Source organism: Paroedura picta, chromosome 15, assembly GCF_049243985.1.
Source record: "Paroedura picta isolate Pp20150507F chromosome 15, Ppicta_v3.0, whole genome shotgun sequence".
NCBI classification, from domain to species: domain Eukaryota; kingdom Metazoa; phylum Chordata; class Lepidosauria; order Squamata; family Gekkonidae; genus Paroedura; species Paroedura picta.
This window is the reverse complement of record NC_135383.1, coordinates 430,322-457,680: the sequence shown is the minus strand read 5'-3', so window position 1 is coordinate 457,680 and position 27,359 is coordinate 430,322. Positions and strand designations below refer to the sequence as shown.

The window sequence follows — 27,359 nt, the reverse complement described above, 5'->3', positions numbered from 1 at the left end:
TGTGCAGGCACGGAGCTGACCGATGATCAGTATCCCTTCAGGAGAGGAAGGCAGGCTCTCTGCTGCGACTGCACACTGAGCAGTGTCCTTGGGGACTGGCTGACGGTGGCGTGAGTCCCCAACTCCGTGACCTCGTAGCCCCCACCATGGCCCTCAAGTTCCTTTTGCCTTTCAAGCAGTGTGTTGCTCATGGAGGGCTCTTTACCTTTTCTTGGTGTTTTGGATCCCTGCTTTTTGGGATATTTCCAAAGGGCACCCACACCTGGCGGGCTGCCACCAGAGGGAGGGGGCTGCACTGGCCTCTGGAGCTGCTTGTGGGAGCAGGTGGTGCCATCAGAAAGGGCTGCTTTGTCCACCCAGGCTCTGTGCAAACAGGACGGCATCAGCGACTCACTCCTCTTGGATTTCCTCTCCTCTCAGGATGGGGACTGCAGAGGAGCTCCGGCAAGGGCCTTGGCATCTCTGGAGGCTGTTTTGCTTCCCAGCTTCTTCGCTGCTACAACACGTTTGCCTGTCCTGTGGGAGGTCCCTCCGCCAAAGGGCCAAGGCAAGGTTGGCCACAACCTTGAACACAGCCAGCCTCACGGAAACATTCTGCCAGTTCCCAGGGGCCGTTCCTGCTTCTGTCAGATGTTTGCTTTGAGTCCAGTCAGGCACCTTTAAAAACCATTGTTTTATCCAAGGGATTAGTTTTCCTGTGCACGCAGAATGAAACAAAAATACCTCAACCATTACATATAGGTGGTGGTGGTGGTGGTGGTGGGGTTAATTGCCAGGAAGAGCTAGTTGCATGCATAAGAAACTGGGTGATTGTAACTGAGATTTGATTATATAAATAAATGGCAGTAGATTATCATGCAGAGCTTTGAGAATGCAAGAATGAAGTTGGAGTTCAGCAGCCCCTTGCAGACCAACCTAGTTTAGCTTCTGGGTCTAAGTGAGGACTGAGTGACTTAGCGCCTGTAGTGAGATAAGAAGCTGATATCCCTGTTAAGTCCTGGGGGTTCCATTGTTCTGAGTGTTGTAGTAACTTGTAATTAAGCAGTTATTCCAGTTCATTTCTGACATTCCTTTGCTATAAAATACCTACTTTTAGGTCCCCCATTGAGTGCCCTGGGATTTTGAAATGTTCTCCTCCAGATTTCTCGGTCTTGTGATTCTTGATATCAGATTTATGTCCCTTTATCAGAGAATGGAAGGAATTCTAGAATAGTTGGGAGGGACCTCCAGGGACATTGTTGGCATTTAGTAACATATACAATGTCAGAAGATGAACAAGTGAATGAGCCTGAATGAGCCTGGGTCCAGTGAGTGTGTCGTCTGGGTCTTTGTGGTAGCAAAGGTGGCATTTGGGTTTGTTGCAAGCTCTGAGACCTGTGTTCAAATTAGATGTTGTGTTATTGTGGATGAGGAGTTGAGAATGGGGTTCTGTTTGTGGGCAAGAAAAGACCCCCCCCTCTTTTACTTGTGAAAGAGAACTGTCATTCTCCATGAAGGGTTCCAGGCCACTGATGGCATAGGCAATTAACCCACCTTGCCCTCTCTCTGGCTATTTGCCAGGGCTGAGGAAGTGCTGTTTCATTTTCCCCTGAAGAAGTGTGCATGTGCAGGAAAACTTCCGCCTGCAATGCAAATGTGTTGCTCTTCAAGGGGCCCCGACATTGTCTTGCTGCTTCAGGCCCAGAGGGCCATCCACCTCTAGAGGTGTTTGCTTTGGTTTCGCAGAGGTCTTTAATTCGTAGGGTTGCCATAAGTCCGAAGTGACTTGCTGTCATTTCATAAGCACAACGTGCCATGCCCACCCAGCCACACTCCCGACCGGTTCTCTCCAAATGCCCATCCGGATCTCAGCCAAGTGAAAGGTGGCCTTTCCCCTCCCCCCACCCCCACCCCCCCAGCTCGGGACCGATGGGATGGGCCAGCTGCGTTTCATCAACTGGTGGGAAATCAGGAGACTCCTGTGGTTAGCCGGGAAAGTGTGTAACGCTGCGAGGGGGGCGGAGGGGGGGAAGCAGGGAGGGGCATTTGTGAGTCCCCTCCTCCAGCAACAGGCGGGGATGGTCCTTCCCACCCCCCAGCAGGAGTCCAGACAACTCAGATCCAAGCCCGGCCCCTGGACACAGCAGCCCCCAGCAGAGGCCTGTGCTCCGAAGTGCCCCCCCTTCTCAGAGCAGGCCTGCCCTCGGCAGCCGTGGGGAGAGACAAGCAGCCTCCCTTCCTTTGTGGTTCTGGGGCCCGGCATGTGCCAGGATGTTCCCGTTTCCTTCAGGACAGTCAGTTACAAGGCCAAGTGTTCCAAAATAGTTTTATTTTTAACACCTTTGAAAAAATATGCAAACAGACAACACAAAATCAATCTGTTCAGGGACTCTTGCAATGCATCTCCACACCCCCTCCCTCCCTGCCCAAAGTCTGTTGTGGAAGGACAGCCTTCAGAAGGGGCTGGTGATTTCAGGGCTGAGAGGAGCTTGCCCCACACAGCCACCTAACCCCCCCCCCCCCGCAGCACAAGGGGAAGGACAGGCTTGTCTCACTGTGGGTGTGCTTTGTTGTGGGTGGTCACTTTGTAATCTCTAGGAGCCACAGCTAGCATGGGTCAGCCAGTGGCTGGGCTGGGCTGGGGCTGAAGGCTCTCGGTCGATTGGTCGGTCGGGTGGCCAGTTCATCCTCTCTTCTTGTTTGGCCCCTGCCGACTTACTCTGCTGAGCGCCCCCTTCCTTCCGCTCTGCTCCACTCCCTTCCTTCCGCTCCAGGGCAGCCCCCCTTCTTTGCTCTTTGCTCCCACTTAAAACACATTGCAGCTGGAACCAGGTGTGGTCGCCAGGACAGGGTTTGGGGTGTGAAGAGTTCTGCCATTGTGCACATGGCTAGTTTAAACCTCCAGGCCTTCTCCAGTCTCATAATTTGAGCAATTTCTTATTACATCAGAGAATATGGAAATGAACGGCTAACCGGTACGAAGCCTAAATGTAAGTAGATGCTCTAGGTTCATCAAGCAACAAACATTTGCAAACTGGCAGAAGAGATTGCACATATTAGGGGGCTGACAGAGGCTGCATACAGACATACAGAGTGCACGGCGGCTCATTTTCCCGTCTCCTTCACAACTCATTGGGCAGATTATACTAACCAGGAACTCCAAGCCAGTTCTGACAGCCCTCTTGCCCCCCCGCCCCCCTTTCAGGAGAGCAGCTTAGTTATTCCTTCCAAGTGTCAGTTGTACATTACAGCCATCAAATGTTCAATTCATCCCTTACTTTAATGAATAGTGAATTTATTGAAATGTAAAACTGCTCTAGGAAAGGGGGTTCATGATAGCACGTGTACTAGCCAGTCGGAACTGTGCACAAGCAACTGTTCCTGTGCAAGCAAACAGAACTGATTTTCCCTGAGCTTGATCCTGCTAAGGATTCGGTCTTAGGATGCGGAGTGTGTCAGGAATGACTGAATGAGTGAATGTGGTGAGTTTGCTTCCATACATGCAGCCGTTCGAGGTTCTATTCTGTCTGTATGCAGCCTTAGGCTTGTTTTGTCACCTATGAATGATGTGATTTCCCATTGTGGTCATTCATTCAAGTGACAGGGTGAGCAAAAATGCTGACCCCAGAGGGCAAAACTTGGACTCCATGTTGCCAATTCCTCTGCTGTTTTGGGCTAAAGTTCACATGCTGGTTTCCGGATTTCTCATTTGCAACATGAATCCACAGCAATGGAAGAGGAGAGCGGGCAGCCCACTCTCTCTTTGGACGGCCTGAGTTTCAGAAGTGCTTAGAGTCAAGGTTAGGTCTTTAAGACAACAGACGGGATATTTCTTGAAGTAAGAAGCCCTCCAGCCAAGGAGACAAAGGCCACGCCTCCCCCTTCCTGGCCATGGAGCCCTTGTGCTTCTTATCTTTGTGCAGGAAACGGTATGTGAAAATATCCCCATGTTTCCAGCAGCTGCAGTCAGCACAGCTCCTGGCACAGGCAGCCCTGGGTCCTCATTCACACAGCCCCGGAGACCTTGCAGGGAAATCCCCAGCTGCTCTGGGCTGTAGCTGCTTTGGAGTACTGAGCGGGCCGGTCTGCTGGGGCTCCCCAGAATGAGAGGCTGAAATCCCGCCGGGGCAGGCTGAGGCAGGACGTCTCGGAGTGGAGCAAAAGCGCGCATGTAGCAGTTGGGGCACCCGGTTCATCCAAGGAGGGATTCAGTTTCTGGGGACACCTCTTAGGAGGCAAGGGTGAACAGGAGGAGGCCGAGGAGGGCCGAGATCACGGGGAGGGGTCCCGACAGGCTGCGGGGGGCACCAGAGCGGCAGTGGTCTTTGTTTTCACCGATGCAGGCTGCAAAGGCCATCACGTGGGGGATGTAGTTCTGCTCATGGACGCCGTGAAGCAAGTGGGCCATGGGGCCCTTGGCAAAGACAGCCACGTCTTCACCACCGTGAGTTTCCTGCCGCAAGGGAACAGCTGACTGGGCTTGGTAGTTGGCATGAGCTGCACAGAGACAGAGAGACAGAGAGAGACAGAGAGACAGAGAGAGACAGAGAGAAGGGGATAAAGGGAGTTGAGGCCTTTGCAGGACACGAGCCCCAATCTCACCTGTCATGGATGCCAACCTCCAAGGGGGAGGGTAGAGGCCTCCCAGGATTAGAGGTGATCTAGACAACAGAGGCATCCCCCCTGGAGAAGATGGCAGTTTTGGAATTTGGGATTCTGCCCCACAGTCCCCCCCCCCACACTCCCCGGCTCCACCTCCAAAGCTCCAGGTGTTTCTCAGGCGGGAGTTGGGCTGCCATTGCTAACGATGCACCCTCCTTTCTCTGACAAAGTTGACAAAGGAAGCCAAGAAACTGTCATGGGACAATGCCAGAGAGGCAGAGAGGAAGCAAACTCAAGAGCATGGGGCATCCCAAGGGCAGTAGAAGGGCTAGTAAAAGAGGGCATGAAACGAGCACAGAGCAGTTGCGTTTCCTGACTGATGAGAATCCTGCAGCACTTAACTGAGGCCATAAAGGGCAGCTCCGAAGAGCCCTTATGCTGCTCACTGCCTCAGAGGTGGCAGATCATCTCCCAACCTACTTCCCCATCCCAACTAGAGGCGTTGAGAGCATGGGGCAGTGTGATGTCCACAGGCCCACAACCTCCCTTCTCCGGAGGGGGGGGCAGTCGATCTCCTCCGCTGGTCCCAGCCTCAACCATAAACCCGGCGGAAGAGCTCCGTTTTGCGGGCCCTGCAGAAAGATGTCAAATCCCCCCCCCCCCCCAGGATCGGTCTATAAATCTCCATTTATTTCCCAAGAAGGAGGTGGCAACTTTGAATGCCGGCATCCTGATTCCACCTGCAGTAACACAAGGCCACGGCCGGCGACTCACCAAAGTCCACCCAGGACACATTCTCTCTCTCTCCAGCGACCACTTTGTACCCCGGCCCGTTTCCATAGAGGATGGAGGTAAAAGGCTTCTTGTCGACGTCACTCTGCTTTGGGGCCAGGCCTAGACCAAGGAAAGAGCGCAGACACTGGCCAAGGCTGCCCACAACCCCCACACAACCACACGCAGCGCATGTTGGGGCCACCGAGACTTCTGCCACACTGCCTGGGAGTGTGAAGAGGACAAGGAGAACCAACTGGAGAGGGAGCGGGACAGGGCCTGGCGCAGGGAACAGGCGAGCCCAAGGGAGCTGGTAACGAAGAGCAGGAAGAACGGAAGGGGGCCCACACGTTCTGGGGAGCAGAGCTGAGAGCCTGGCCCAGCCAAGAAGCCCCAGGCGAGCCTCCCTCCAGGCTGTCCCACTACTCTTCCCCCCGCTTCCCTTTCTGGGGACGCGAGAGGCGGGAGATGCCCCAAAGGCCGCTGACTAAATGGGGGCCGCTCAGGTTCCATGGAAGCGGCGACAGAACGGAGCACCAAAAGTTACCCGTTTCCGAGAGACCTCCTGTTGTTATAACCCCCGAGTCATCCTGGGGGGCCACACGTACCAAAAATCGGGTTGCCACGGGGTGTGTAGCCCCCAAAAGTGAAAACATGGGAATGGTCAGCAGTGACGACGGTCAGGGTTTCCTGGGAGGAGGTCATGACATCAGCCAGGCCAATGGCTCGATCCATCTCCACCGCCTCGTGCAGCGCCTGCTTGGCCTTCCCTTCGTGGTGACCGTGGTCAATCCTGCCCCCTGCAAGCCGACAAGCACAAGTCACTCCCGAGAGCAATGCAAGGCCGGCCGGCCGGCCAGCCAACACGAGGCAAGGCTGCCTGGCACCTTCCGGGGGGGCCGGGGGGGAGGCGCTTGCCGAGAGTACCCCAGCCATCTCTCGAGCCGCCTGCAAGGCAACCGGCCGGCCAGCCTCAGGATCACAGACAGGGCAGTGTCCACTCCCTCTCGTCCCCCCCCCTTCCGCATACGCCCCTCCTCCGTCTCTCACCCTCCACTAGCAGGAAGAAGCCGCGGGGGTTCTTCTGGAGGATTTTGAGGGCCACCTTCACCATTTCGGTCAGGGAAGGGTCTGTCTCGTTGTTCCTGTTCAGTTCATACATCAGATCAATCGGCTCAAACAGGCCTACGGGGGGAAAGCGGCAAGGAAGCCTACGGGTGAGTTTACCACCTCCGGTCAATGGGAACAGGACAGGGAAGCACCAAGGCCCTGCGAGGGAGGCAGCCTTTCTGCCCTCCACGGGGTGTGACTACCTGGGAACAGACAGCTCCCAGGATCAAAGGAGGGAAGAGCACCCCTGCAGGACAGGACAGGACAGGACAGGAACAGCTCAGGCCCACGCAAAGAGGGAGGGAGGGAGGGAGGGAGCCAACTGAGAACCAGCCCTTGCTGTTTCAGACCAGCCTTCAGCCAGGGTCAGATGGAAAGCAGCCGGCCCTTAAGCTCAGGAGCCTCCTGAGTCTGGTCCTGCTCAAGGTCTGTGTTACTTTCAGGCCCCTCTGGATCCTTCCATGTGTCTGAACTCACTCCCTGTCCTTTATTCCTCCAGCTCAAGGAATTACAAATCCTTTCTGCTCTTTCTCTGCTTTGCCATGTTAGGCTCAAGAGAGACCACATTGTCACCAAGCAGTTCGGGTGTCCGTGGGCCTGGGCAAGGGGCCAGCCAGCTCCCAAGTGAGCCAGACTTTGCCAAAATCTCAAAGTGACAGGGGGCAACTGCTACCCTCTACGAGCGCTGCTGGGGCTGGCGGGCATCTGCTGGCAACCCTGGAAGCCTTATATGGTGAGGCAGGGTGATGACACGCTTCAGGATGCCATGACATCATTTCCAGGTACTCTCTAGGAACTTCCCAAATATCCATGGCTCCTACCAGAGTGATTGGGGGCATCCCTAGAGTGCCAAGGTGGTCCCATGGTATCACTTCTGGGCATGTCGCTGGAAGTCCTGCTGTGGCGTGGCCCCAGTGCTGCTTTCCCCCTTCATTTCGCTCCTGTGGCTCCACCAGGCTGCAGTGGGCCTAAGGGTGCAGAGGAAGCCTGGGGGTGGGAGACCATAGCCAGGAGACCCTAGTCTGGGCTATTGTTTTGGGACAAATAATAGCCAAAAGGTGCCAGGGAGAGTGGGGAAGCAGGTCTCCATCTCTGGCTTTCCTCTGCCTGTCCCCTCGAGGGCCAGCTTGGTGTCTAGAGGACTCTAATCTGGCAAGCCAGGTTTCATTCCCCACTCCTCCTCCTCCTCCACATGCAGCCTGCTGGGTGACCTTGGGCCACTCACAGTCCTGCTAAAGCTGTTCTTGCAGAATAGTTCTCTCAGGGATTTGCAGCCCCCACCTACCCACGGACAGAGGAAGGGAAGGTGATTGGGAGCTGCTTTGAGACTCCTTCAGGTAGTAAAAAGCAAGGTACAAAAAAACAGCTCTTCTTCTTCTTGAACCACTGTGATACCCAGAATCCATATTTATTCTCTTTCTCTCTCTCTGTCTCTCTGCCTTTTGCAGAACTCCTGTGATTCCCTCCAGCCTCCTGCAGTGCCTGAACTTCACTCTGGCCACACTCTGGCCCTGACTTGGTTAGTGACCAATATCCACATTCTTTTTCTTCCCCAGGCACAAAACTTTCCTGATGCCAAAGCAGAGATTGCGGGGGGGGGGGGAGTGTGCTCAGAAAGCACTCCCACAGGAAGCAAACAGGCGTACCAGTAGAATTTCCAAGAAGGCTTAAGAGAGCTAAAGGTCTCGTCCCCTCCCAAAGCACAGAGACGTAGCACGGGTGTCCAAAGCTCACAGCCTCCCCCTCTGGCTTGAGACTCACCCAATAAATAGTCGACGTTGTTCAAGTCCAGGTTCATCAGCTCCGTCCGGTTCCACACATAAAAGGCGTTCTGCAGGAAAAGGGACAATGTCTCACCGTCGCAGAGGAAATGGCAAGGCATAATCACCTGCCCAGGGTATGCCCAGGCAGTTCATTCCGTACGTCAGAGGCAATTCTGCTTTGGCTCAGCTGTTTCCTCTCGCTTGTGTCCCTGCAGGCTGCCCTCCCCTGTCCAACGGAGGCCGAGAGGGTTTCCACGGGATCCCAAGCCCTCACTGTGGCCTCCCCTCAGTCCTGGTGGGTGAATTCGGGGGCCATTCCGGGGGCAGCGGCCCCTCTCAGAACTGCCTTTCCCACGAGCATTGGCCAATTGATATAGGGGGGTCAACTGTCCCGTGGTAACAAAAGGGATCAGCTCCTGCTGATTCCCTTCCCTGCCTGCTACAGGTGTTGAGGGAGCTGTTCTGACAGAGTCCTCCTCACGAGGAGGGACTGGGGGCCAGAGCTGTCCGCATCCCCCAGGATCCTTCCTGCCAGCCTGCAGCTTGGTTTTCCCCGGGGAGGCCTGGAGGCTCCGATCCCCATCCAACACTTTGTACGGTCTCTGTGTCCTCTCTACGCTTCAGCCCCCCTGCTGCAAATGTTAGCAACTGTGCCTTGTAGAGCTTCTTGGAGAAGCAACATTGCGGGGGACTAAAATATTGTATGGCCTTTATTAGCAGAGATTAGAAAACTTGGGCTTATTCCAGGGTCCATTCAAGGGTCCACAGGACTTGTGTCCTCCTGCTGAGGCCAAAAGGTGGAGGGCTTCTTGCATCTTCCCAGCTGCTGCTGACCTTTGACCCCCCCCTCCTGTGGGTCTCTTTCCCCACCCCAAAGGCTGATCTCCCTCCCACCTTTAGAAACCTCTTGTGAAAGCAGGTCCTTATGATAAAAACATCAAAGCAGCTCTGGGGGGTCTCTGAAGAAGCTCCTTTCTGGCACTGATATCCCTTCCCTGAGCGGAGGGCCTGCCTCTCGGTGCTGAGCTTGTGGCCTCCACTGAGCTGCACCCCTGGCAACCAGGACTGGGAACCCAGCACAACACCCACCTTCCCGGCAGGCTTCTTCTCCTTCCAGACGTCAATTAGGTTCCTGTTGTCCAGTCGTGTCCCCCGATACTTTTCCTCGTTTGGATACTCCACGTCACTGGTGTTCTTGGGAAACATGTACTTCCGCCCTCCACCCATGATCACCTGAGAGGAACACGGAGCAAAGGCCCTGGAACACCAACCGGCAGACGCCGCAGTGGAACAGAGCCGGACGCAGACTGGGCCACCCTGGGCCAAATAAGGGGAAGAACAAGGGCCCTCCCGCAAAGGCCCCGGATTAGGCGACGGAGCGCTTGGAGAACATGCCTCCCTATTCAAACAGCTGCCTTTCTTCTGGGTTTGTCATTTCCAGACTGAAACACGCCCTGCTCCAAGCCGCTCCGGCTCACCCCCTCTCAGTATTGCAATGTCAAATCATTTCACGATTTCACCGTGATTCACCCTCAGATGAGAGAATTGCAGAAGAGAATCTGCGTATGTCCATTGGTTTTGTTTGCATGGTTTGTGAGTCTCCAGAGAGGGGGCAGGTAGTAGACAGAAATGAAAACTACAGCTGGTTCAAAAAGAAATGGGCAACCTGCACTCCGGGCACGAGGCGACTGGCAGGACAGGACAGGACAGGACAGGACAGGACAGGACAGGACAGGACAGGACAGGACAGGACAGGACAGGACAGGGTGGTTTCCCATCGGCAGAAGGGTCAGCCAGTGAGGCATTTCATACCCTGTCTCTGGGATCTTCATGCAGAACCACAGGAAAGAGGGATCGGATTCAGGAGAAGATGGAGTGGAAACATAACCGTTTCAGGGAAGGCCTGAAACATGAACCCCCGGGGGCCCTCAGTGGGCAAGGCCTGCCCGAACAAGAGGCCATTCGAGAGGTTGAAGCCACTTCAAACACACAGAAAACATGTTGCTATCTTGAGGCAAAAGTCCGATGGGGCATTTTTGTTCGTTTTAGCACGGTCCAATGGCTGTCAGTCATGAAGTGTGAAGAAGTTGGGATCTGCAAGCTCCAGAGGCAGGTGCAAAGCAGGCGTTAGACTCACGCCTCTTTAGACCAGCTCCCCTACACACCTGTCCCAGAGGAGACCCATTTAACAAGCAACACAAGCCTCTCAGTGCAGGCAGACCTAACAGGGGGGCCCCAAACAGATGCTCAGGAGACCCATCGCCCCTCTTATTGAAGCCTGCTGGCCCTTCCCCAAAGAGTGGTGAGCTTATGGAGCTGCAGCCACGGGGCGTCCCTCCCAGGCTACGAGGCCCCCCAGGGCCACCCCTTTCCTGAGTCTGTTTCTCTCACTGCTGTAACTGCCTTATGTCACCTCTGAGACTGAGAAGAGGAAACAGATTAGATAAATGCGCGATACAGATATCTATAAAAATAACTGATACAGTGATAAGATTTTGAGAAACAGTTTCTCCTTTTCCTCTGCTAGCAATTCAGTGGTGCTCCCTGGCTGCCTCTGGGACTAGCAGCTCCCGTCCCTAGGAGGGGTGAGCCCCCCCCCACATACTCCTTGGAGCAGAGGATGGGGGGGCAGCTGCAGCATGCGGGATCCCCATCAGCTGCCTCCCCCACCCCACCAAGAAAGTCTTGCAGCCCCAGGCCAGGGGCTCCTCCGGCCTGGCCTCTGGAAGTGCACTCATGTGCCCACAATTGCTTCTGGCTCGCACGGCAGCCCCCTTCTTGCATTTCGTGTCCGTTTAAAAGCAGCAGCAGGAGAAAAAAAATAAATAATTACATACCAACAGATCTCCGTGAAACAGAATTGGCTTGCCCAGCATGTAATTATTTCCAGTCCAGGAACAAAGTTAAAATTATTTTAAAAGGGCCTATTAAGCTGCTTAAATAGCAGATTCAGCCATTTTCACTGTGGGGCTATTTTGAAACCAAGAGGTGTACCGATTTATTTATACCGGAGGAAAGCCTGGTGCCAGAGCTGGGGATGAAAGGGACCTGGGCCGTGACCCCCCGCCCTCAAGGCCCACTGTGGCTGGGCGCCTGAGGCAGCTGTTTGCACTGCCGTGGCTTCTGCGACTCCCTCCCTGGCATTGGCCACCCCGCCCGTCCCAGGCAGTGCTTGGAGAGGGCCCTGTGTTCCCACTGGCACCCGCAGGCGGCTGGAATCCGAGGCTACGTAGGGCTTTGCCAGGCCCTGGTGGGGGAATCAGAGCCATCGTTGGGATTTGTGGTGGGCTGCTGCTAGCCCCCCCCCCCCCGCAATATCTGTTCCATCTCTGGCCCTGATCCACCTCTGGCCCCCACTCTGGAATCTCAGCTTCACTGTCCCCTTGCGCTTCCCCTCCAGCAACCTGGCCTTTTTAAAGCCAGCAGGGGAAAAGTGATCTCCTCCCCTTCGAATTGAGCAGAATTGGGGGGGGGTGCAGCCCCACTGGTGAGAGGTTCTGCCCGTCCTTGCTTGAGAGAGGTCACTCGGGCCTCCTGGAGCCATCCACAGCCACCTTCTCCACGCCCGGCTGGGGGGGGGGGCATTCGGTTCCCCAGCCATTGGGCCAAAGTGCCTCCAGGTGTGCATCGGGAAGTACCTGGAAACAGCACCAGGGCCAGCGGCAGCCTGAGCCCGTGTGCTGCTTGTGGGGCCAAAATGTAATGTGGGGCCAAACATAATAAATAAATAAATAAATAAATAAATAAATAAATAAATAAAACGACCTTGGCCCCAAGGAAAACAAGCTCTTACAAGAGGTATCCGAGCCAGGCCTCTTGGGATCACCCACACCAAGGTTTCTGCCGTGCCTGATCCAGGGGTTTTGAATACCACTTGCTCATTTAATTAAAGAAGAAGAGCTGGTTCTTCTATGCCGCTTTTCTCTACCCAAAGGAGTCTCAAAGCGGCTGACAATTGCTTTCCCTTCCTCTCCCCACAACAGACACCCTGCAAGGTAGGTGAGGCTGAGAGCTCTGTGAGAATAGCTCTGACAGGACTGTGACTAGCCCCAGGTCACCCAGCTGGCTGCAGGTGGAGGAGGAGCAAGGAATCAGACCCAGCTTTTCAGATTAGGGGCTGCTGCTCTTAACCGAAGGGACTGCTTTTCAATTCTGAAAACAGCAGCACATTCAGAGTATCATCTCAGCTTGGAGTTGAGAAAGGCCTAGAGTTCTTGCATGGGGGGGGGGGCTGGAGGAGGCTGAGGTTTTGGGGGGGGAGCTCATCCAGGTATAATGCTCTAGCACCCACCCTCCAAAGCCCCCATTTTCCCCAGGGGAAATGAGCTCAACTGAAGTAGGAGGAGATCTGTAGGTGCCACCTGGAGGTCGGTGGCCTTGAGTTATGCCACCCCTAGTAGAGGTGGGAGCACAGAGTTGGCTTCCTGGAGAACCTGAGCGCCAAGAAGGCCGACCTGTGGCTGTTCCCTGGTCTTCTCCCTCCTTTCAAAACGGCCCACCTGACTCCAAAGGGAGGGTCCCGCCAAAGCACAGCTAAAGAACGCTGACTTCCCTGAGCGGCCAGCCAAAAGGGGTCAGCAGAGGGCGCCATCTCCTCTGCAGAGAAGGCCAGCAAAAGAAATCGATTGCCAGCTAGCCAATGTCCGTGCCCTGTGGGCCGAGGCAGCGGGGGACAGGCGGGGTTGTGTTCTGCTGGCCCAGATAAAAGATTAACACACACTCCCCTTCATCCTGACCCTGGGACTGGCAGAGGTCGGGCAACGGAAATGTTTCTTGCAGCGACCCAGAGCGTCTGGCTCGGGGCTTGTCTGCTCCCCAGCAGATGTACACAGGGGCTGCAGGAGGCTGGGCTTGTCTCTCCCCAGTCACAAAGTGCAGCAACCTGGGTCCAAAACCCCCGTGAGGGGAAGGTAGAGGGCTGAGGCACCTGACAACCAAGACAGAGAGCTGGCTGCTTGTGGAGCTCAAGGATCCTTCCTGCCCATCACCTTCTTCTTCTTCAGAAATTCTGGCCTGTCCTCCGGCCTGCATCTGGATAAGTGTGCCTGCCCTCAAAAGCTCATGTCCAGAATCAAGCTTCCGTGATCTTGACGGGGCTGCTGGAATCAGGCTTGGTTCTGTCCCTCCCTCCCTCCCTCCGCAGGCCAACAGGATCAACCCCTGCCTGCAGGGGGAATCCTCCAAAATCAGAAGACTGGGTGAGAGAGTGGCCTTGTTTTAAGATGCAATCCATTGTGCTTTCCAATCACAAGGGCCAGAGAGCGGTCTTCAGAAAAAATAGGGGGGGCATAAAACAGGGGGGTGGGCCACCCACTGCCTCTGCAGCTCAAAAAGTTTATGTGCATGTCAGGAGGACAGATAGGTGACTCATGGAAGATTCACGACCTGCTCTGTCAGGCAGAGGAACATAAATTATTTGTTTTTTCTAAGTAAACTTGCAGCTTCCGGGACAAAACAAAACTGCACCGCAAGGCCAAACGGGGTGGAAACCACGGAACACCCAGGCCGGCTCAAAGGGACCACGGAGGGTTCCACGTGGAAGGCCTTTGAGGAGGTGGGGTTCCCTTCCACTCCTATGAGCCCACAAGAGCCTTGGGATCTTAGGAGCACCGCTGGCATTGAGGCAGGGCTTAAGAGTTATAAGGTCAGTGGGTGGCATGCATTGGGGCTCAGTGGAGTAGCCGGTCCCCAGGGGGCCAGCAGAGACAACACAAGACCCCTTCGTGTTCTGCTGGCGCTTGCAAGCACACCTGGAGGACGGGCTGCTGGCTGGGATCACGCCCTTGACTCTTGCCACCCTGCTGCCTGCCAAGAGTGGCCATCTGGAGAGAAAGGACCTCTCGACCACCCCCAAAGCCAGAGGCCATGGCGGCATGTGGTTTTGAGGGACAAGCTCATTGGCCGTGACGCTCCTTTTCATTTCTGTGATGCCCCAAAGTCAATCAAGAGACTCCTCTGGCCTAAGCTAGAAGGGCCAGCTCCCAGTCAGGGAAGGGAGAAGTTTTCACACCCCGCTTTTCACTACCCAAAGGAGTCACAGAGCAGCTGACAGTCGCCTTCCCTTCCTCTCCCCACAGCAGACACCATGCGAGGTGGCTGAGGCTGAGAGAGCTCTGACAGAATTGCTGTGTGTTTGGCTGGCGAGATGGTCTGAGAGCTGCTCCCGGTGGTTCCTCCGTGGGGGGATGCACGAGATGCACAGAGAACAAGATGCCCCTCGGCCAGGCCAGTGAGGAGGTCTTGGACCACAGAGCTCGCTGTGTGGCCTTGAGCCAGCCATGCTCTCTAGCGTGACCTGCTTTGCAGAGTTGTGGGGAGGAGGAGGAGGAGGAGGAGGAGAGAGTGTGGACCCTGACCTCCTTGGCAGAACACTCTCCTCATAGTTCACCAGGAACTTGGTGGGGGGGGGGGAATGACAAGGAGAGGTTTCCCGGGAGGAGGAAGAGGGGGCAGAAAAGGCCATCAAGACCTAGGACATGCTGAACCCAGAGACGCTTCCACTTGCACTGATCTCCCACCCATCTCCCCTCCTCTGTGTCCGAGGGCACCCATGCTGGCTTCCAGCTACAGGTTGAGGTTCCAGGCCAGGAGCAACCTCTTCAGGGCTTGGGTTCCCCAGAGGCCTCACTGGCCAAGGGAACATTGCTCCCAAAGGCTCCAAGCCTGAACATCAGGTGGGTCTCTACAGGGCTACTAGACTGCTTGAGGAGGTGGGGAGCTCCCCCTCAGTGGCTGTCTTCAGGCAGCGGCTGGACAGATCCTTCTCCTGGATGCTGGAGGCTGATCCTGCCTTGAGCAGGGGGTGGGACTAGATGGCCTGCGTGGCCCCTTCCCACTCTAGGATTCTAGCTCAGCAGTGGAAGGGGCTGCCTGAGGAGGTAGGGAGCTCCCCCTCATGGGCCACCTTCAAGGTGTGGCTAGACAGAGACTGATCCTGCCTTGAGTGGGGGTGGGACTAGATGGCCCCTTCCCACTCTGGGATTCTAAGCTCTTACCGGCTGCTGGAGAAAGGCGTCCTGTCCCTGCCGCAGGTGCTGGTCCAGAAGGGACGTTGTAGAAGCAGAGAAGGGCCCCACTCGGGCCTTGCACAGGCAGGAGAGGCAACTTACCCCCTCTCTCTGCCTGAGCCCTGCCTGGCAGCCTGTGGGCCTGAGAACAAGCCGCCCCCCCCCCGCCCTCCCCCTGGCCCGCTCAGCCCCTCACCTCGATGTCCGGGATGTTCTCAAAGAGCTGGTGGGCAATGTCTTTGCAGCCCTGCTCGATGGCTTCTGGGGGCATCTCATTGTCGGAATACCAGTCCCGGTCAGCAGCATGCGCATAAGCAGCACTTGGGGTGGCGTGGTTGACCCGCGTGGTGGTGACAATGCCCACAGATTTGCCTGCAAGCAGAGAGGCAAAGGGCCATGCGGTCAACACAGCAGGGCTGGGAGGCAGAGGTCAGCTTGGCACAGAGGGAGGCAGATAGCCACATGGCACCTGTGCCAGCTCAGCTTCCGGGAAACCACGGCTGCCCCAGAGGAGCCACTCTGTGCCAGGCGACCCTCCCCAGATCTCCAGGGATTTCCCAGCCCTTTGGGGCACAGCAGGCCCAAGTCCCGTCTTGAGCGAGGAGCATTTGTGGGCAGGCAGCCGTGGGCCTCTCGCTCCTCGGTAGAACGGCTGCTTCTCTGTTGGGCAACTTCAGGATGCTGCCATGGCGGGGGGAGGGGGCTCTTACTGTTGCAGCTTGCCTGGGTGCCAGAATCCCCCCAATTTCCATGCAGCAGGGAGGGCATCCCCCCTTTCTACTCAGGCCATCTGATAAGTCTGATCAAAGCTGCCAGCTAACGTGCCCCTAGAGACGAGGGGAACCCCCCCTCCAGCATGCCTGGGCCAAGGCAGCCAGTGGCCGAGGGAGGCCAAGGGGGTCTTTGCCAAACATTCCCCTTTGGGGGAGGCTCCCAGGTGCCCTTTCACCTTTTATCAGTGAGCACTGAGCAAAACATGCCCTTTTGAGGTTCCTCCTGCTCCAGTGGGTCAGAAACACACACACCCTTTCCCCCTTGGCCTAGCTTCACCTCCGCTTTCCCCCGGCAGAACTGGCCGTCTGCACAGACTCAGACCCTCAGGGAAAGGCGGGCCCAGGGGACATGGCTGCTGGGCCCCAGCCCCCAGCCCCCCCCCCCATCTCCTAAGCCCTCTGAAGCCAACCTTCCTCCCAAGCTCCGCTGCACATCTGCCCCATCAGTCAGCCGGTCTCCAGAGACAATATTTGAGTGTCAGATTCAGAGTGCCAGCCCCACCACAAAGTAAACTCAGCTGGCAGTTCTTTGTCTACCGACGCTTGATGCTTTCCGGGCCCCACAAGGAAGAGCCGTGTCACAAGGGAGGAGAAAGGGAAAGGCAGAAGGCTCCCCCCCCCGTCGTAACTCCCCCAAACGGAAGGGCTGCCCGCCTGATGCCCTGGGAGGAATGAGGGCGGCAGCTGGAGCAGGCCAGGGAGAAATCTGTGCCTCCCACCCCCACCCCCCGCCCAGCGGCGCCCACCCACCTGCTTCCTTCGCCCATCTGAGGATGGAGGTCACTTCATTGCCCTCCGTGGTGTTGCACTGGGATCTGGTCACGGCCGCGCTGACCCCCACGGTCCCCTCGTTGGCCTTCACCCCACACAGGTAAGCTGTGGCCGTGCCAGCGCTATCAGGGACCTGCGCATTGGTGTTGTAGGTCTGCAGGAGAGAAGGCCAGGATGCTCTTGTGCCAAGCGGCTCAGGCCAGCTGGGTGGACAACCACAAAGCCCCCCTCCCACAAGGCAGAAGGACTCAAGGGAAGGGGGGGAGCAGCGGATCTGTCTGACAATTCACAGGGAGGGAGGGAGGGACTCCAGGCAGGCAGGCAGGCAGGCAGACAGGCAGTTCCCCTGGCCCTTGCTTGCTGCCGAGTCAGGAGAGGAGCCCCCACTTGGCCCCTGGCCCCGGGAGCCCACAAGCAGCCAGGCTGACCCCTCCCTACACCATTAGGAAGGGAGCCCCACCTTTTCTTCCTGGAATAGACATCAGTAACTAGCATGACCATGAGGTGAGGCAGGAGGGAAAAGGAAAGGGAGCAGCCAAGCAGAAGGCTTGTTCATGCCCACCCTGGCCAACCCTGTTGGGCAAATTAAAAAGACTTGGCCAGGGAAGCAGGACAGGCTGCAGTCAGTGTGTCATGGGAGAGGTGCAGATTGAGCCCCCCGCTTCCCATCCACTGAAGAAGGCCCAGGGCTGCTGCAGAAGAAACCTCCTGGCCCCGAGAGAAGTTTGGGGTGTTTTTTTCCTGGTGCATAGCCAGCTCCTGAGAGCTCATTGCGTTTTCACTCCAGCCTTTCCCTTTGCAGCACCCATTCCGCCCCCCCCCAGGACCCCCAAGCCCTCAAGGGGCATGCACCACAGCCCCCCACTAGCTCTCCTGAACAGCAGCCCGGAGAGAAGCTTTGTGGACCCACAGGGCTTAGTGAAGGGGAGCTCAGTCTGCTTCCCCAAGAGATAACCGGACATGCTGGAGGCTGATAAAGCAAGGGCTGGAATCAAGAATGCAAACAGAGGAATGCGCTTCAGCCTCTTCAGATGCAATGAGGAAGCAGAACAAAAAAATAAATGTTTTCTTCTCTGTCACCCCCTAAGTGGCCTGTGGAATTCATAGCCCCAGGGTGCTGGGAGGGCCAGCGGCATCAGGGATGGGGGATAAGGGTGGGCTTTCTTCCACGAGGGCTTGACGGAGCACCCACACTTGAGTGCCCCATGCTGGAGGGAGGCCAATGCCCCAAGCTGGCTCTCTCCCCACTCCCAAGTGGCAGGAAGGGGTGCCAACACGGGGGGGGGGGTGAGGCCCCTCCCTCCCACCCCGGTCTCTGCTTACCCACAGCCCTGTGGGGCTCCTGCCCTGGTTATTTCTGGGGGGAGGCTTAAGGGCTCCAGAGACCGCTGGGGGACTCTGCCTTGCACCGGGGAGGGTGCCCTGTGCCTGGTCCCACGGGAGGGCTGGCAACGCCAGAGATGACAGTCTTGGCAGACCGGTTGCCCCGGAGCTGCCCAGTAGGCGTTGGCTTGCCAAGGTGGAGAACAGGGTGCACCGTGGAGGAGGGTGCGGATGAAGGCCCCCCCGCCCAGGCCAGGGAACATGCCTGCAGGGAACTCCGCTCTGGGCTTTCTTGCTGGGGGTGGGGGGGTGGGGGTTGTCATACTGAGCCAGGCCTAGTCGGCCTTGCCACGCGTGGTCTGGGCCTGACTCTGCCCCACCTGCTGCTGCCTTTTTACTTGCTATTATTTGTTTTAAAGCCTACCGTGGATGCGGTCAGTGGGTGCCGCGGGGGGAACAGTGGGAGAGGGGCTGTTCTGTTCTTTCCCGCCCTGCTGGGGGCCCTGAGGCTTCCCCAAAATCCTTCCTCGCAAAGCCACTCCGGCAAGTCAGGGAAGACCGTGGACAGGGTCCAACCACCTGTGGGCAAGCCACCTTTGCCCAACATGGCCATGGATCCTGAGGGCCCCCCTGCCAGTGGCCAGCTGCCCGGCCCCCTAGCTTCCCGGTGCTGAAGAGGAAAGGTCTGCAGAAGCAGCCCTGGGCCAGAGGCCTGCGGGGACAGGAGGCCGGAGAGGGGCTCACTGCTGAAGTGTGGCATCTCAGTGTCCATCACTGCAGGGAGGCTCATCAGGAGCCAGTAGCCACAGGGATACAATGGAACCTCCATGCCTGGGGGCAGTGTACCTGTTGAGAACAGCTGCTCTCTGCTGTGGGCTGAGTTCAGGCCCTGGGCAGGGAAAGCAGCCTGGAAAGGTCTCCTCACCTTGGACAAGGCCACAAAGGGAAAGCGGTCCATCTCCAGCACGGTTTCCTCCCCCTTCCTGTGCTGCAGCTGCCCCTTCAGGATGCGTGCAGCAGTCACCGTGGCAACCCCCATGCCTGCAGCAGGGAAAGACCCCCCCCTCTCAGTGTGGGGCGGGAGCTAGGAGGCTCCCCGGAGAAGCAGGCCCGGCACAGGACCCCCCCCCCCACTGTCTGCAGAAAGGAGCCCTCTCCGGCCCTCACCGTCTCCGAGGAAGAGGATGACATTCTTGGCCACGTTGGTGTTGAGCTGCTGCAGCTGCAGGGCTCTCCGCAGCGTCTCCTGGGCCTGCCGCCTCCAGAACTGGGGGTCCTTCTCCTTTTCTAGAAGGGGGAAGAAGCCTGAGAAGCCTGAAGGGCCCCCACATTCCCTCCCTCCTTTGGTTCCCCAAGAACCCTCCACAGGGAAGGACCCGAGGGAGAGCAACAGGCCCCGCCTGGCCTGCCCCCGGAAGGAGCTCTGCTGCTCCTTGTGGTCCCTTCGGCCCGGCCACTCTGTCTCTGGGGCCTGCTGGGGGAGCAGCTGCTCCCTGTGACCCACCAACAGGAGACTGGTCTGGGGACTCTGCCACCGAGCCAGGGCCCCTTCCACAGTCAAGGACCTCTGGACGCCCCAACCAATGACTCCCTCCAGCACCCTCCCCCCCCCACTGCATGCTTGCAGCCTCTTTCTCCCCCAACTTGGCCATTTGTCTGGAATCACTTACCTGGTACCAGGGAGGGCAGGCAAACATCAGCCAGGATGGCAAGGAGCAGCAGTTTCATTGTGAGGCCTCTGGGAAGCAACGGGAGGGTCAGCGGAGGCTGGGACGGGGCCCAGAACCAGCCTGCCTCAGGACACTTCTGGCCCTGGAGAAGAGAGCAGAGCGTCTTGGCTGCCCCACCTGGCACGTTCTCTCCAGAGAGACACCTGGGCTGTGTCTGCTTGGCCCTTCCCCAAGGAGGGCGTAGTTCTGGGTGATCCAGGGAGGGGAAGGGAAGGGAACCAGGCACTCCGGCTAAAGGTCCGGGAGTCTATAGAGCACCCCCCCCCCGAGATTTCATGACAGACCCTTTCAAAGAGAGCGGAACATTCAGCCTCCGGCTGATGATTTTGGGGTTGATCATGCCACCCACTGGCCCTTCTGGCTGGAGCCCGGAGAAGCCCTGCAGCTCTCCACTGTGGTGCTCCAGGAAGGCTTGTGGCTTTGGGCTTCCTCTTGCTTCATCCTGGCCAGACAGGGCTGCAAGAGGCGAGGCCTCCCCACGAAGCCCCCTTTGGCCAAATGGCCATGGCCCAGCAGGGGTGGGCTTGGAGCTGGGCTGCAGGTCAGTGGCCGGACAGAGGCCCCTCTGGCCTGCCTGCAGGCCGGCCTGCTTCGGAGGGCTTCTCCTGCTGCCGGTTTTCTTCCCCAAGAGCCTCTGGCCCCTGCCCAGCGCCCCCTCCTCTTTGAGCATAAGCTGCTCTGGGCCCCAGCTAATTCCCGCGGATTATGCTCGCTGTGCAAGTGACACCAGAAAAGCACACAGAGCTTTGGCGGGGGCCCAGGGAACCAGGATCCCCGCCAAGGCCATCGGGCAGCTGCGGAAGGAAGGGAAGAGCCAATGCAAGGGCTTTCCCAGGGCCCTGGGCTACAACATGCTCCGCAGCAGAAGCAGGCAGGCTGGCTGCAGGAAACGTTTCTGCAGTGGCCCTTTGGAGGGACTGGGCCCCTGGCCCTGCCTGAACCCCTGCGGCAGAAAGCAGCCTCCTTGGGGAGGGAGCTCCATCCCAGGCTTTGGGTGCTCAACAATAGCTAGGAAAGAACTCTCTATGTCGCCCCTCGGTGCTGTGGTTTGGGGGTCGCTGAGAGACGTGGGGGCACGAAGGACCTACCTTTCTTTGAATGGACTGGTTTTTAAAATGCAGACTGAGGCCTTTCCAGTCCTGAGAATGAATGCTGAAGTTTGAGTCCCGGTTTGGCTGGGCAGACAGAAAGCTTCTTCTTTGATGTGTGCCAGTAAATTCAGCCTCTGAAACGCTTTTGTGTGTGTGTGTGTGTGTGTGTGTGCCCGCGTGCGGGGGGAAGGGGGGAGGGGGGAGGGGGGAGGGGGCCCTGTCTGCCTGCAGACAACAGATCAACTCAGCCCAGCCAGGCCTTGGGGAGAACAAGCGGGGGGGGGGAGGGGGGCTGTGGGGGAGGGGGGCTGTGACGGATGGGAGCCACTGCGGATGGAATCTGAGGCTCTTAAAAGAGGCCCTGCCACATCCAATGGCCGTGGGCAGAGTCACAAAGGCGGTGGGGGTGGGGGTGGGGGTGGGGGTGGGGGGCAAGTGAACGTGTCAGCCGAGCCTCTTGGGCGGGCGCACTGCCTTGTGGCTTCTCCCAGAGATGCTGCTTGGAAAGTCCTTCCCGCACGGCCTTTCCAGGGAGCAGCAGCAGCAGCAGGTGTCCGGGAGGAAATGTTTGGGATGCTGCTTGTCGGTGCACAGCGCAAACGAAGCTGGCAGGTGGAAGGTGCCCCTTGCACTAGCGCTTCCTCCTCAGCATGCTCAGCGGAAGCACGCACTCCGGAGGCCTGCCACCCAAGGATCCTTTGCAGTGCCACATGGCCTGTGCCAGTTGGAGGGCCCTGGAGTTGGCAGGGGCACAAAAGGGCCCCAAAGTCTCTCCCCTCCTTCCCTCTCGGCCCACTTCTCTTCTGTGCTCCTGGCATGAGCAGAGCCCCTTTGATGTCACCTCTGTAGCCACCCAGGACAAAACTGGGAAATGGGCCAGGTGGCTCCAGGGCCCCAGGAGGGGGGGGGCTCTCGGACTCTCCAGTGGGCTCCTTCTCATCAGGTTGAGCTGCTGCTCTTCAGCCTCATCCACAAGTTAAACATCTTTTGCTTAGTCCACAAGGCATGTCTGAACCAGGGTGAAAAGTATCCTCAGTCTTTACAAGTACCATCTATTTTATCTTCACACCAGCCCTGTGAAGTAGGCCATGAGGTCCCTGCCTGGGGCTCTCACTACTGTCACTCCACAGTGAGGTCCAGAGAGCCAGTCTGCCTGGCCGCCCATGATTCACCTGGCTCAGCCCCTTGTCGAGGCTTGGCAAAGGACGGAGCATCAGAGGGGGACCTCCCACAGCCACTCTCTGTAGGATGGGGGCTGTTCTCAGTTCCAAGTTTAGCCTCTACCCAAAGCCTCCGCAACAAACACCTCCACCACTCCACCACCCCGGCTAGGTCAGGCCGCTGCAAATGCAGCACCTCTGCCGTAGACCTGGACAGGCAGAGGAAAACTGCAAGAGCTCTCTCTCTCTCCTTGGCTCCTCTGAGTTCCCCCTCATCTGAAGCCCTTCAGCTGTCTTTGCCCCCAAGCAGGGAGAGGGGGGGGGGAGCCCAAACTGCAGCTCCCAGTTGGGAAGTTTCAGATCTGTCATGAGATCTTGCAGGATCTCCAGGAGAGAGAAACGCAGGCAAGGTGGCCGCAGCTGTGGCCCAAAGAGGGTAGCATGGCTACATGGCACTTCCTCCTGCAGGCCTGGGGCTGCCCCAGATGGGTGTCCCTGCCCAAGGAAGAGCGGTCCCTCCCAGCCTGGGGCCTTGGCAGAGATTGCCTCTGGCAGTCACGGGTGAAGCACAGAGATCTGTCACACCAAGCTTCTGGCAAGCAAAAACTGGGGTGTCTTCTGCCCACCCCACCCCCTCCACCACTGGGAGCCACTGTGCCCGCTGCCAGGTGGGTGTGGAGAAGATGTGCCCTCCGTCACGATTACTCACCAACTTTGTCCAGAACGCCCTGTGGGGAGAGGCTGCCTCTCCTCCCGGCTAGATTTAGGCCTCCTCAACTGCAGCCTGTCATCCAGTTCACTTTGGCCCTGCCTTGACATGGGCAGAAAGAGTCAGACCCCGAGTCTTTGTCTCTCCGCCCAGCCCTGGCACTCCCAGAGTCTGGGTCACAGAAGCAGAAGCGGCCTGGTGGGGACAGGTCAAGCCCTGGCAAGAGGGAGTGCCCGGCTGGACTCCGGAGAGGGGGCTACAGGCGCTTTGGGGCTCAGCAGGGCCGGAGCGCACCTCCTCGAAGCTTCCCCCGAGCGCTGCCCTATTTCATTCTCCACCTCCCCGGCGCCCGGAGGGAGCGCCTGTGCGTGCCCGTCGAGGACCCGGGAGCGCTCTGCACGTGGCCAGGAGCCTGGCCTCTGCAGCAGGGCCTCCCAACCAGAAGGACAGTAGGCAGGCGCCCCTTCCCCGATGCCCGACCTCACCTGTCCCCAGCGGAGCGCGCCTGCTTGCCGGCCAACGCTGCTCTGTCCCTGCGAAGCGCAGCTCGACCGCCCACCCGCCGGCCGGCCGCTTTAAGGGAGGGAGGGAGGGAGGGAGGGGGGGGGCTGGCCGTTCTCCCGGGCCCGCGGCCGCCCCCTGCCGGACTGCCCTCCGCCCGCCCCCTTCTCCGGCTTTAGGCCGGCGCTTCCTCTGCGCGCCGCGGGGCGATCCTGCCAGATGCAGCGCCGTCCCGTGGCGAGGGGCCTTCGGGGCCGGGTTGCTTGGCCGCCCGCCTGGCGCGGAAAGGCGGCTGCAGTCCCGTCCCCCCGAACATTGTCGCGAAGGGGCGGTCCAGACGGCGGGGCGCGGCAACTTTGGCCGGGCGCCCTGCAGGACCGCGGCCCTGAGCCCCGGCCACCCCTCCTCCGCCCGCGAGGCCAGCGGGACGCCCCGCCAGTCGCCCTGCCGTTCCTACCCGGCAGCCGTCGGGGCGTCGCCCTTCGGCTGTCCCACGAGTCCTCTTCGGAGCGCGCCGGCCATTAGTTTCCTGCCTGCTTGGAAGCCCCCTCTCCGCTCTGGCCGCCCGGCCGCCACGCAAGGGCCAGCGACCACAGACCGACACCCCACCCCACTCCCCAGGGGCCGCCTGATCAGCAACTGGCCCCGGAGGTGGCCGCCAGCCAGCATGCCTGCGCTCTGGCTTCCCGCGGGCTTTCTCTGCAGTCCATAGCGGGGCCCAAAGCGAGCACCGGGTGTCATTCTGGCGTCGGGGCAGGGAGGAAAGCCCAACTGTTCTGGGCCTCCTTGCCATGGCCACCCAGGCATCCCTTGGCCAAAACAGGCATGTCAGGAGAAGGGGGCAGAAGAGCCACGCCCGTCCCTAGAGGCCTCCCCATGGGAGGGGCCTTGTAACCCCCCCACCCCCCACCCCAGAGCTGCTGCAGCATCCCAGTGGCTTTGGCCTGAAGACCTCCGGAGAGGGAAAGTCTAACAGTCTACTTCCTTGCAGCCCATACCCATTGAAAGCCCAGCCATGAGGGTGATCTTCAAGCACTTTAGACATTTAGGCCGCCCCCCCCCCACCCTCCGAGTGTGAGGGACAGCAGAAAAGGCACAGACTGTGGCTGGTGCCAGACAGGATTCCCTACGCAGGGGACACCTGGTGAGTGGCAGCTTGAGGGCCACCCCTGGTACATGGCAGGGGGATGTGGGGAAAGACTCGGGAACAGGTGGCCAGCACAGGCAGCAGTTCTCCGGCAGGCCGGGCGCGTTCCCTGGCCCCAAGCGTCAGCCTCAGCCAGCAGACCTGGTCCCACCTCGTGTAGTGACGGGAGGACCCTCCCAAAGTCACCTTGCACAACTTCCCTTGCCTGAGAATGCCTAGCCAGCCCCCTCCCCCCCCCCCACCCCATCAGCCACTGTGCCTGAGAAGTTCCTGGGGCTGTGTCCCTTCTTCCAGCCAGAAGATGAAGAGTTGGTTTGTATACCCCACTTTTCACTACCCAAAGGAATCCCAAAATAGATTCCAATAGGCTTCCCTTGCTGTTTCCACAACAGGCACCTCATGAGAGGTGGGGCTGAGAGAGCCATAACTGAGCTGTTCTATCAGGACTGTGACTAGCCCAGGGTCACCCAGCTGGCTCCATGTGGAGAAGCGGGAATCAACCCCGGATGCCGCAATTAACCACTATGCTATGTCCCAGACATTTGAGTGCCTTCCCCAGAACATGAGGGGGGGGGGGTTGCTGGCACTTCCCTTCTCTGGGGGAGGGACTGTGTGCTCATGGCATTTTTCTCCCCGAGAGAGAACGAGCCTTGCCCGCAGCTGAGGGGGGCGGGGAATTGGCCATGATGTTGAGGCTGCAGAGAGGGGAGCAGAGATTGGGAATTAAGCCCCCCCTCCCTCCTTCCCTTTGGTAGTGAAGGGCTGCCCCCTGGTGTTCCATGTGGTGGCTCACAATTCCATCTGGATGCAACTGACACCCCCCCCCCCAAGAGTCTTCAGGACAACTAAGAAGCAGAGGAAATGTGCAGGGGCCTTCCCCTGCAGAGGTTCCTTGGTGGGCTCCCATCTGTGTTCTGACCCTGCTCAGCTGCAGAAACCACCTGCCCTCCCCTGGGCCTTGCGTTTGGCCCTCCAAAGAGACATGCCACCTCTGGCCACCTCTGCTGCACAGTCTTGACTTTCATTACAAGAGTTCAAGCGGCAACTGCCTGACTGTTCCCGAAATAACCATTTCCCTCCCTGATATTTTTCTCTTTTTTTGGGACTCAACATCTGGAAGGCTCTGGAACTTGCACACTGTTCTGTTTTAATTGGGCCTAATGAAAGGCGTGTCATGAGTTTTGCTTGGGAGATTGTCTGCAAACGGATACGGGTTCCTCGCATACACAAATAGTTGGGCCCTCCAGTCCACCTCTGGCCAGGCCCGGAGGCCTACAAACTGCCCTTCCTCCACGGCTGGGCTGGCTGAGGTCCCTGGCGGAGCTGCTTCCAGCTTCCACCTTCACCCGCCCCGTCTCCTGAGGGCCTGCTTCTAGGCCAGGGACTCTTGCCCCTGCCTGGGGGGCCCTGTTCTTGGCAGCCCTCCTTGGCAGCCCTCCTTGTGACTCCCAGGCTGTATTTTGAGTGCTGATCCTCTCCCAGCCCCTGACAGGGGGGGGGACACACACACTCTCTGGGTGTCTCCTTGCAGTTCTACCACTCGGTCAGCAGGGGGCAGCGTTTGCCAGCAAGTGCTCTGCTTGTGGCCAAAGGGTTGCTTTTGTATGGGATGCCAACGGCCAGGTGGGTAGAAAATGATTCAAAAAAACTGCACAAATTTGACCAAAGGCTCAAGAATTGAGTTAACCAATTCCACTCAACCAGTTTAAATCAGGACAGGGGACATAGATCTACAGAAGGTGCTGTTGTAGAACATTGCATTCAAAAAACACACCCAATGACTTTCAGTTTGTCGCTCTTGAGACTGTGAATACACAGAAATACCAGAAGATAGATCTGGAGGTTTCTGTTGCAGAAAGAGGCATGTTATGTTTTTAGAGTAAACACTTTAACCTCTTAATTGACTCAATAATGAAACTGATTATGCCTGTTTTTTGTAATGCTTTTGTATAATTTATTGCTGCTGCTGCTGCTGCCGCAAGGTCTGAATGTGATCTGTACCCTTATTCGTAATTCTAATTCTAATTCTTTGCACCTGTTTGAGTGACTATTTCAGTCACTGTCAGTATCCTCTGAGCATCAGAGCAGGAAATATGTTTCTCAAGAAGCTCATGGACGATGCTAAATATTGTTATGCTTAGTCATAAGATTATATTAGTCCATAGAGAGTAACGGGACAGATATTAATTTTTGTATTGTTTATTTTCTAGAAAAATAAAAAATGAATAGGTTCTGATGAAGAATTAAAAACAGTTTACACCGGTTGCTGTTTAACTCCTGATAAAACCATTTTGGGTTACTTTGGGTAACAATGTTATGGGCATATATCCCTATTTACAACCAAGTCCTGATCATTTTTTGTACATACGTGGTACTCTTCAATTGAGACCTTTCATGTTCTGCACATTTTCTTTAATTCTGTAACTCTGCTTCATTCATTTTGAAAGATTATGAAATATTGAAATAATATATTCAGTTATTGTCTGCCTCTCATGGTTTGCAATGGTTTTCCACCCACGCCATGTAGCCCATTCATTCCAAGCCTCCAGGTGGGGCCTGAACAGGTCTCCCCACTGCAGAGATTGATTCTTCTGGGGGAAATGGCTGCTTTGGGAGGTGTTCTCTTAGGCATGCTGCCCCCCTCAGAGGCCCCTAAACCTCCCATCCCCAAATCTCAACTCTAGGTCATCCCCTCCCTTGCTATCAGCACACCCCCTCCACACACCCACAGCATCCCAGTCTCCTCCGGCATCACTGCAGCCAGGAACAGCCTTTAAGCTGGCAGCCCCATGAGCAGTGTCTGGTGAGTCCCAAGGGATGGGGTGGGATGGGTGGGAGGAAGCCCCAAGCCGGCGGGCTTGTGCAGGGCTCAAAGTCCAGCCCTGGGGAAGCCGTCAGGTGCTGAGGAAGGATTAATGATTG

At 57.5% G+C, this 27,359-nt stretch overlaps 2 protein-coding genes across 7 annotated transcripts in view; both read right to left on the bottom strand.

Moving 5' to 3' along the window:
* The window catches only part of LOC143824435 (proproteinase E-like), a 193,012-nt gene that overhangs the window by 160,011 nt on the left and 5,642 nt on the right, over positions 1-27,359 (bottom strand). The gene's annotated exons all lie outside the window — the stretch shown is intronic.
* ALPL (alkaline phosphatase, biomineralization associated) lies at positions 2,292-23,729 on the bottom strand. 6 transcript variants are annotated; one of them, XM_077311557.1, is made up of 13 exons: positions 23,275-23,729; positions 22,790-22,891; positions 19,770-19,837; positions 19,267-19,386; positions 19,025-19,140; positions 16,756-16,930; positions 15,429-15,604; positions 9,315-9,458; positions 8,224-8,293; positions 6,403-6,537; positions 5,961-6,152; positions 5,356-5,475; positions 2,292-4,476 (listed from the first exon to the last, which is right to left on the bottom strand). In XM_077311557.1, the coding sequence occupies exons 3-13, from the start codon at positions 19,825-19,827 to the stop codon at positions 4,208-4,210; spliced, it is 1,575 nt and encodes a 524-aa protein (XP_077167672.1). In that variant the 5' UTR covers positions 19,828-19,837; positions 22,790-22,891; positions 23,275-23,729; the 3' UTR covers positions 2,292-4,207. The 6 variants fall into 6 exon arrangements, with proteins under 6 accessions (XP_077167672.1, XP_077167670.1, XP_077167673.1 ...); XM_077311555.1 differs by having other exon boundaries at positions 19,770-19,911; positions 23,275-23,728; XM_077311558.1 differs by lacking the exon at positions 22,790-22,891.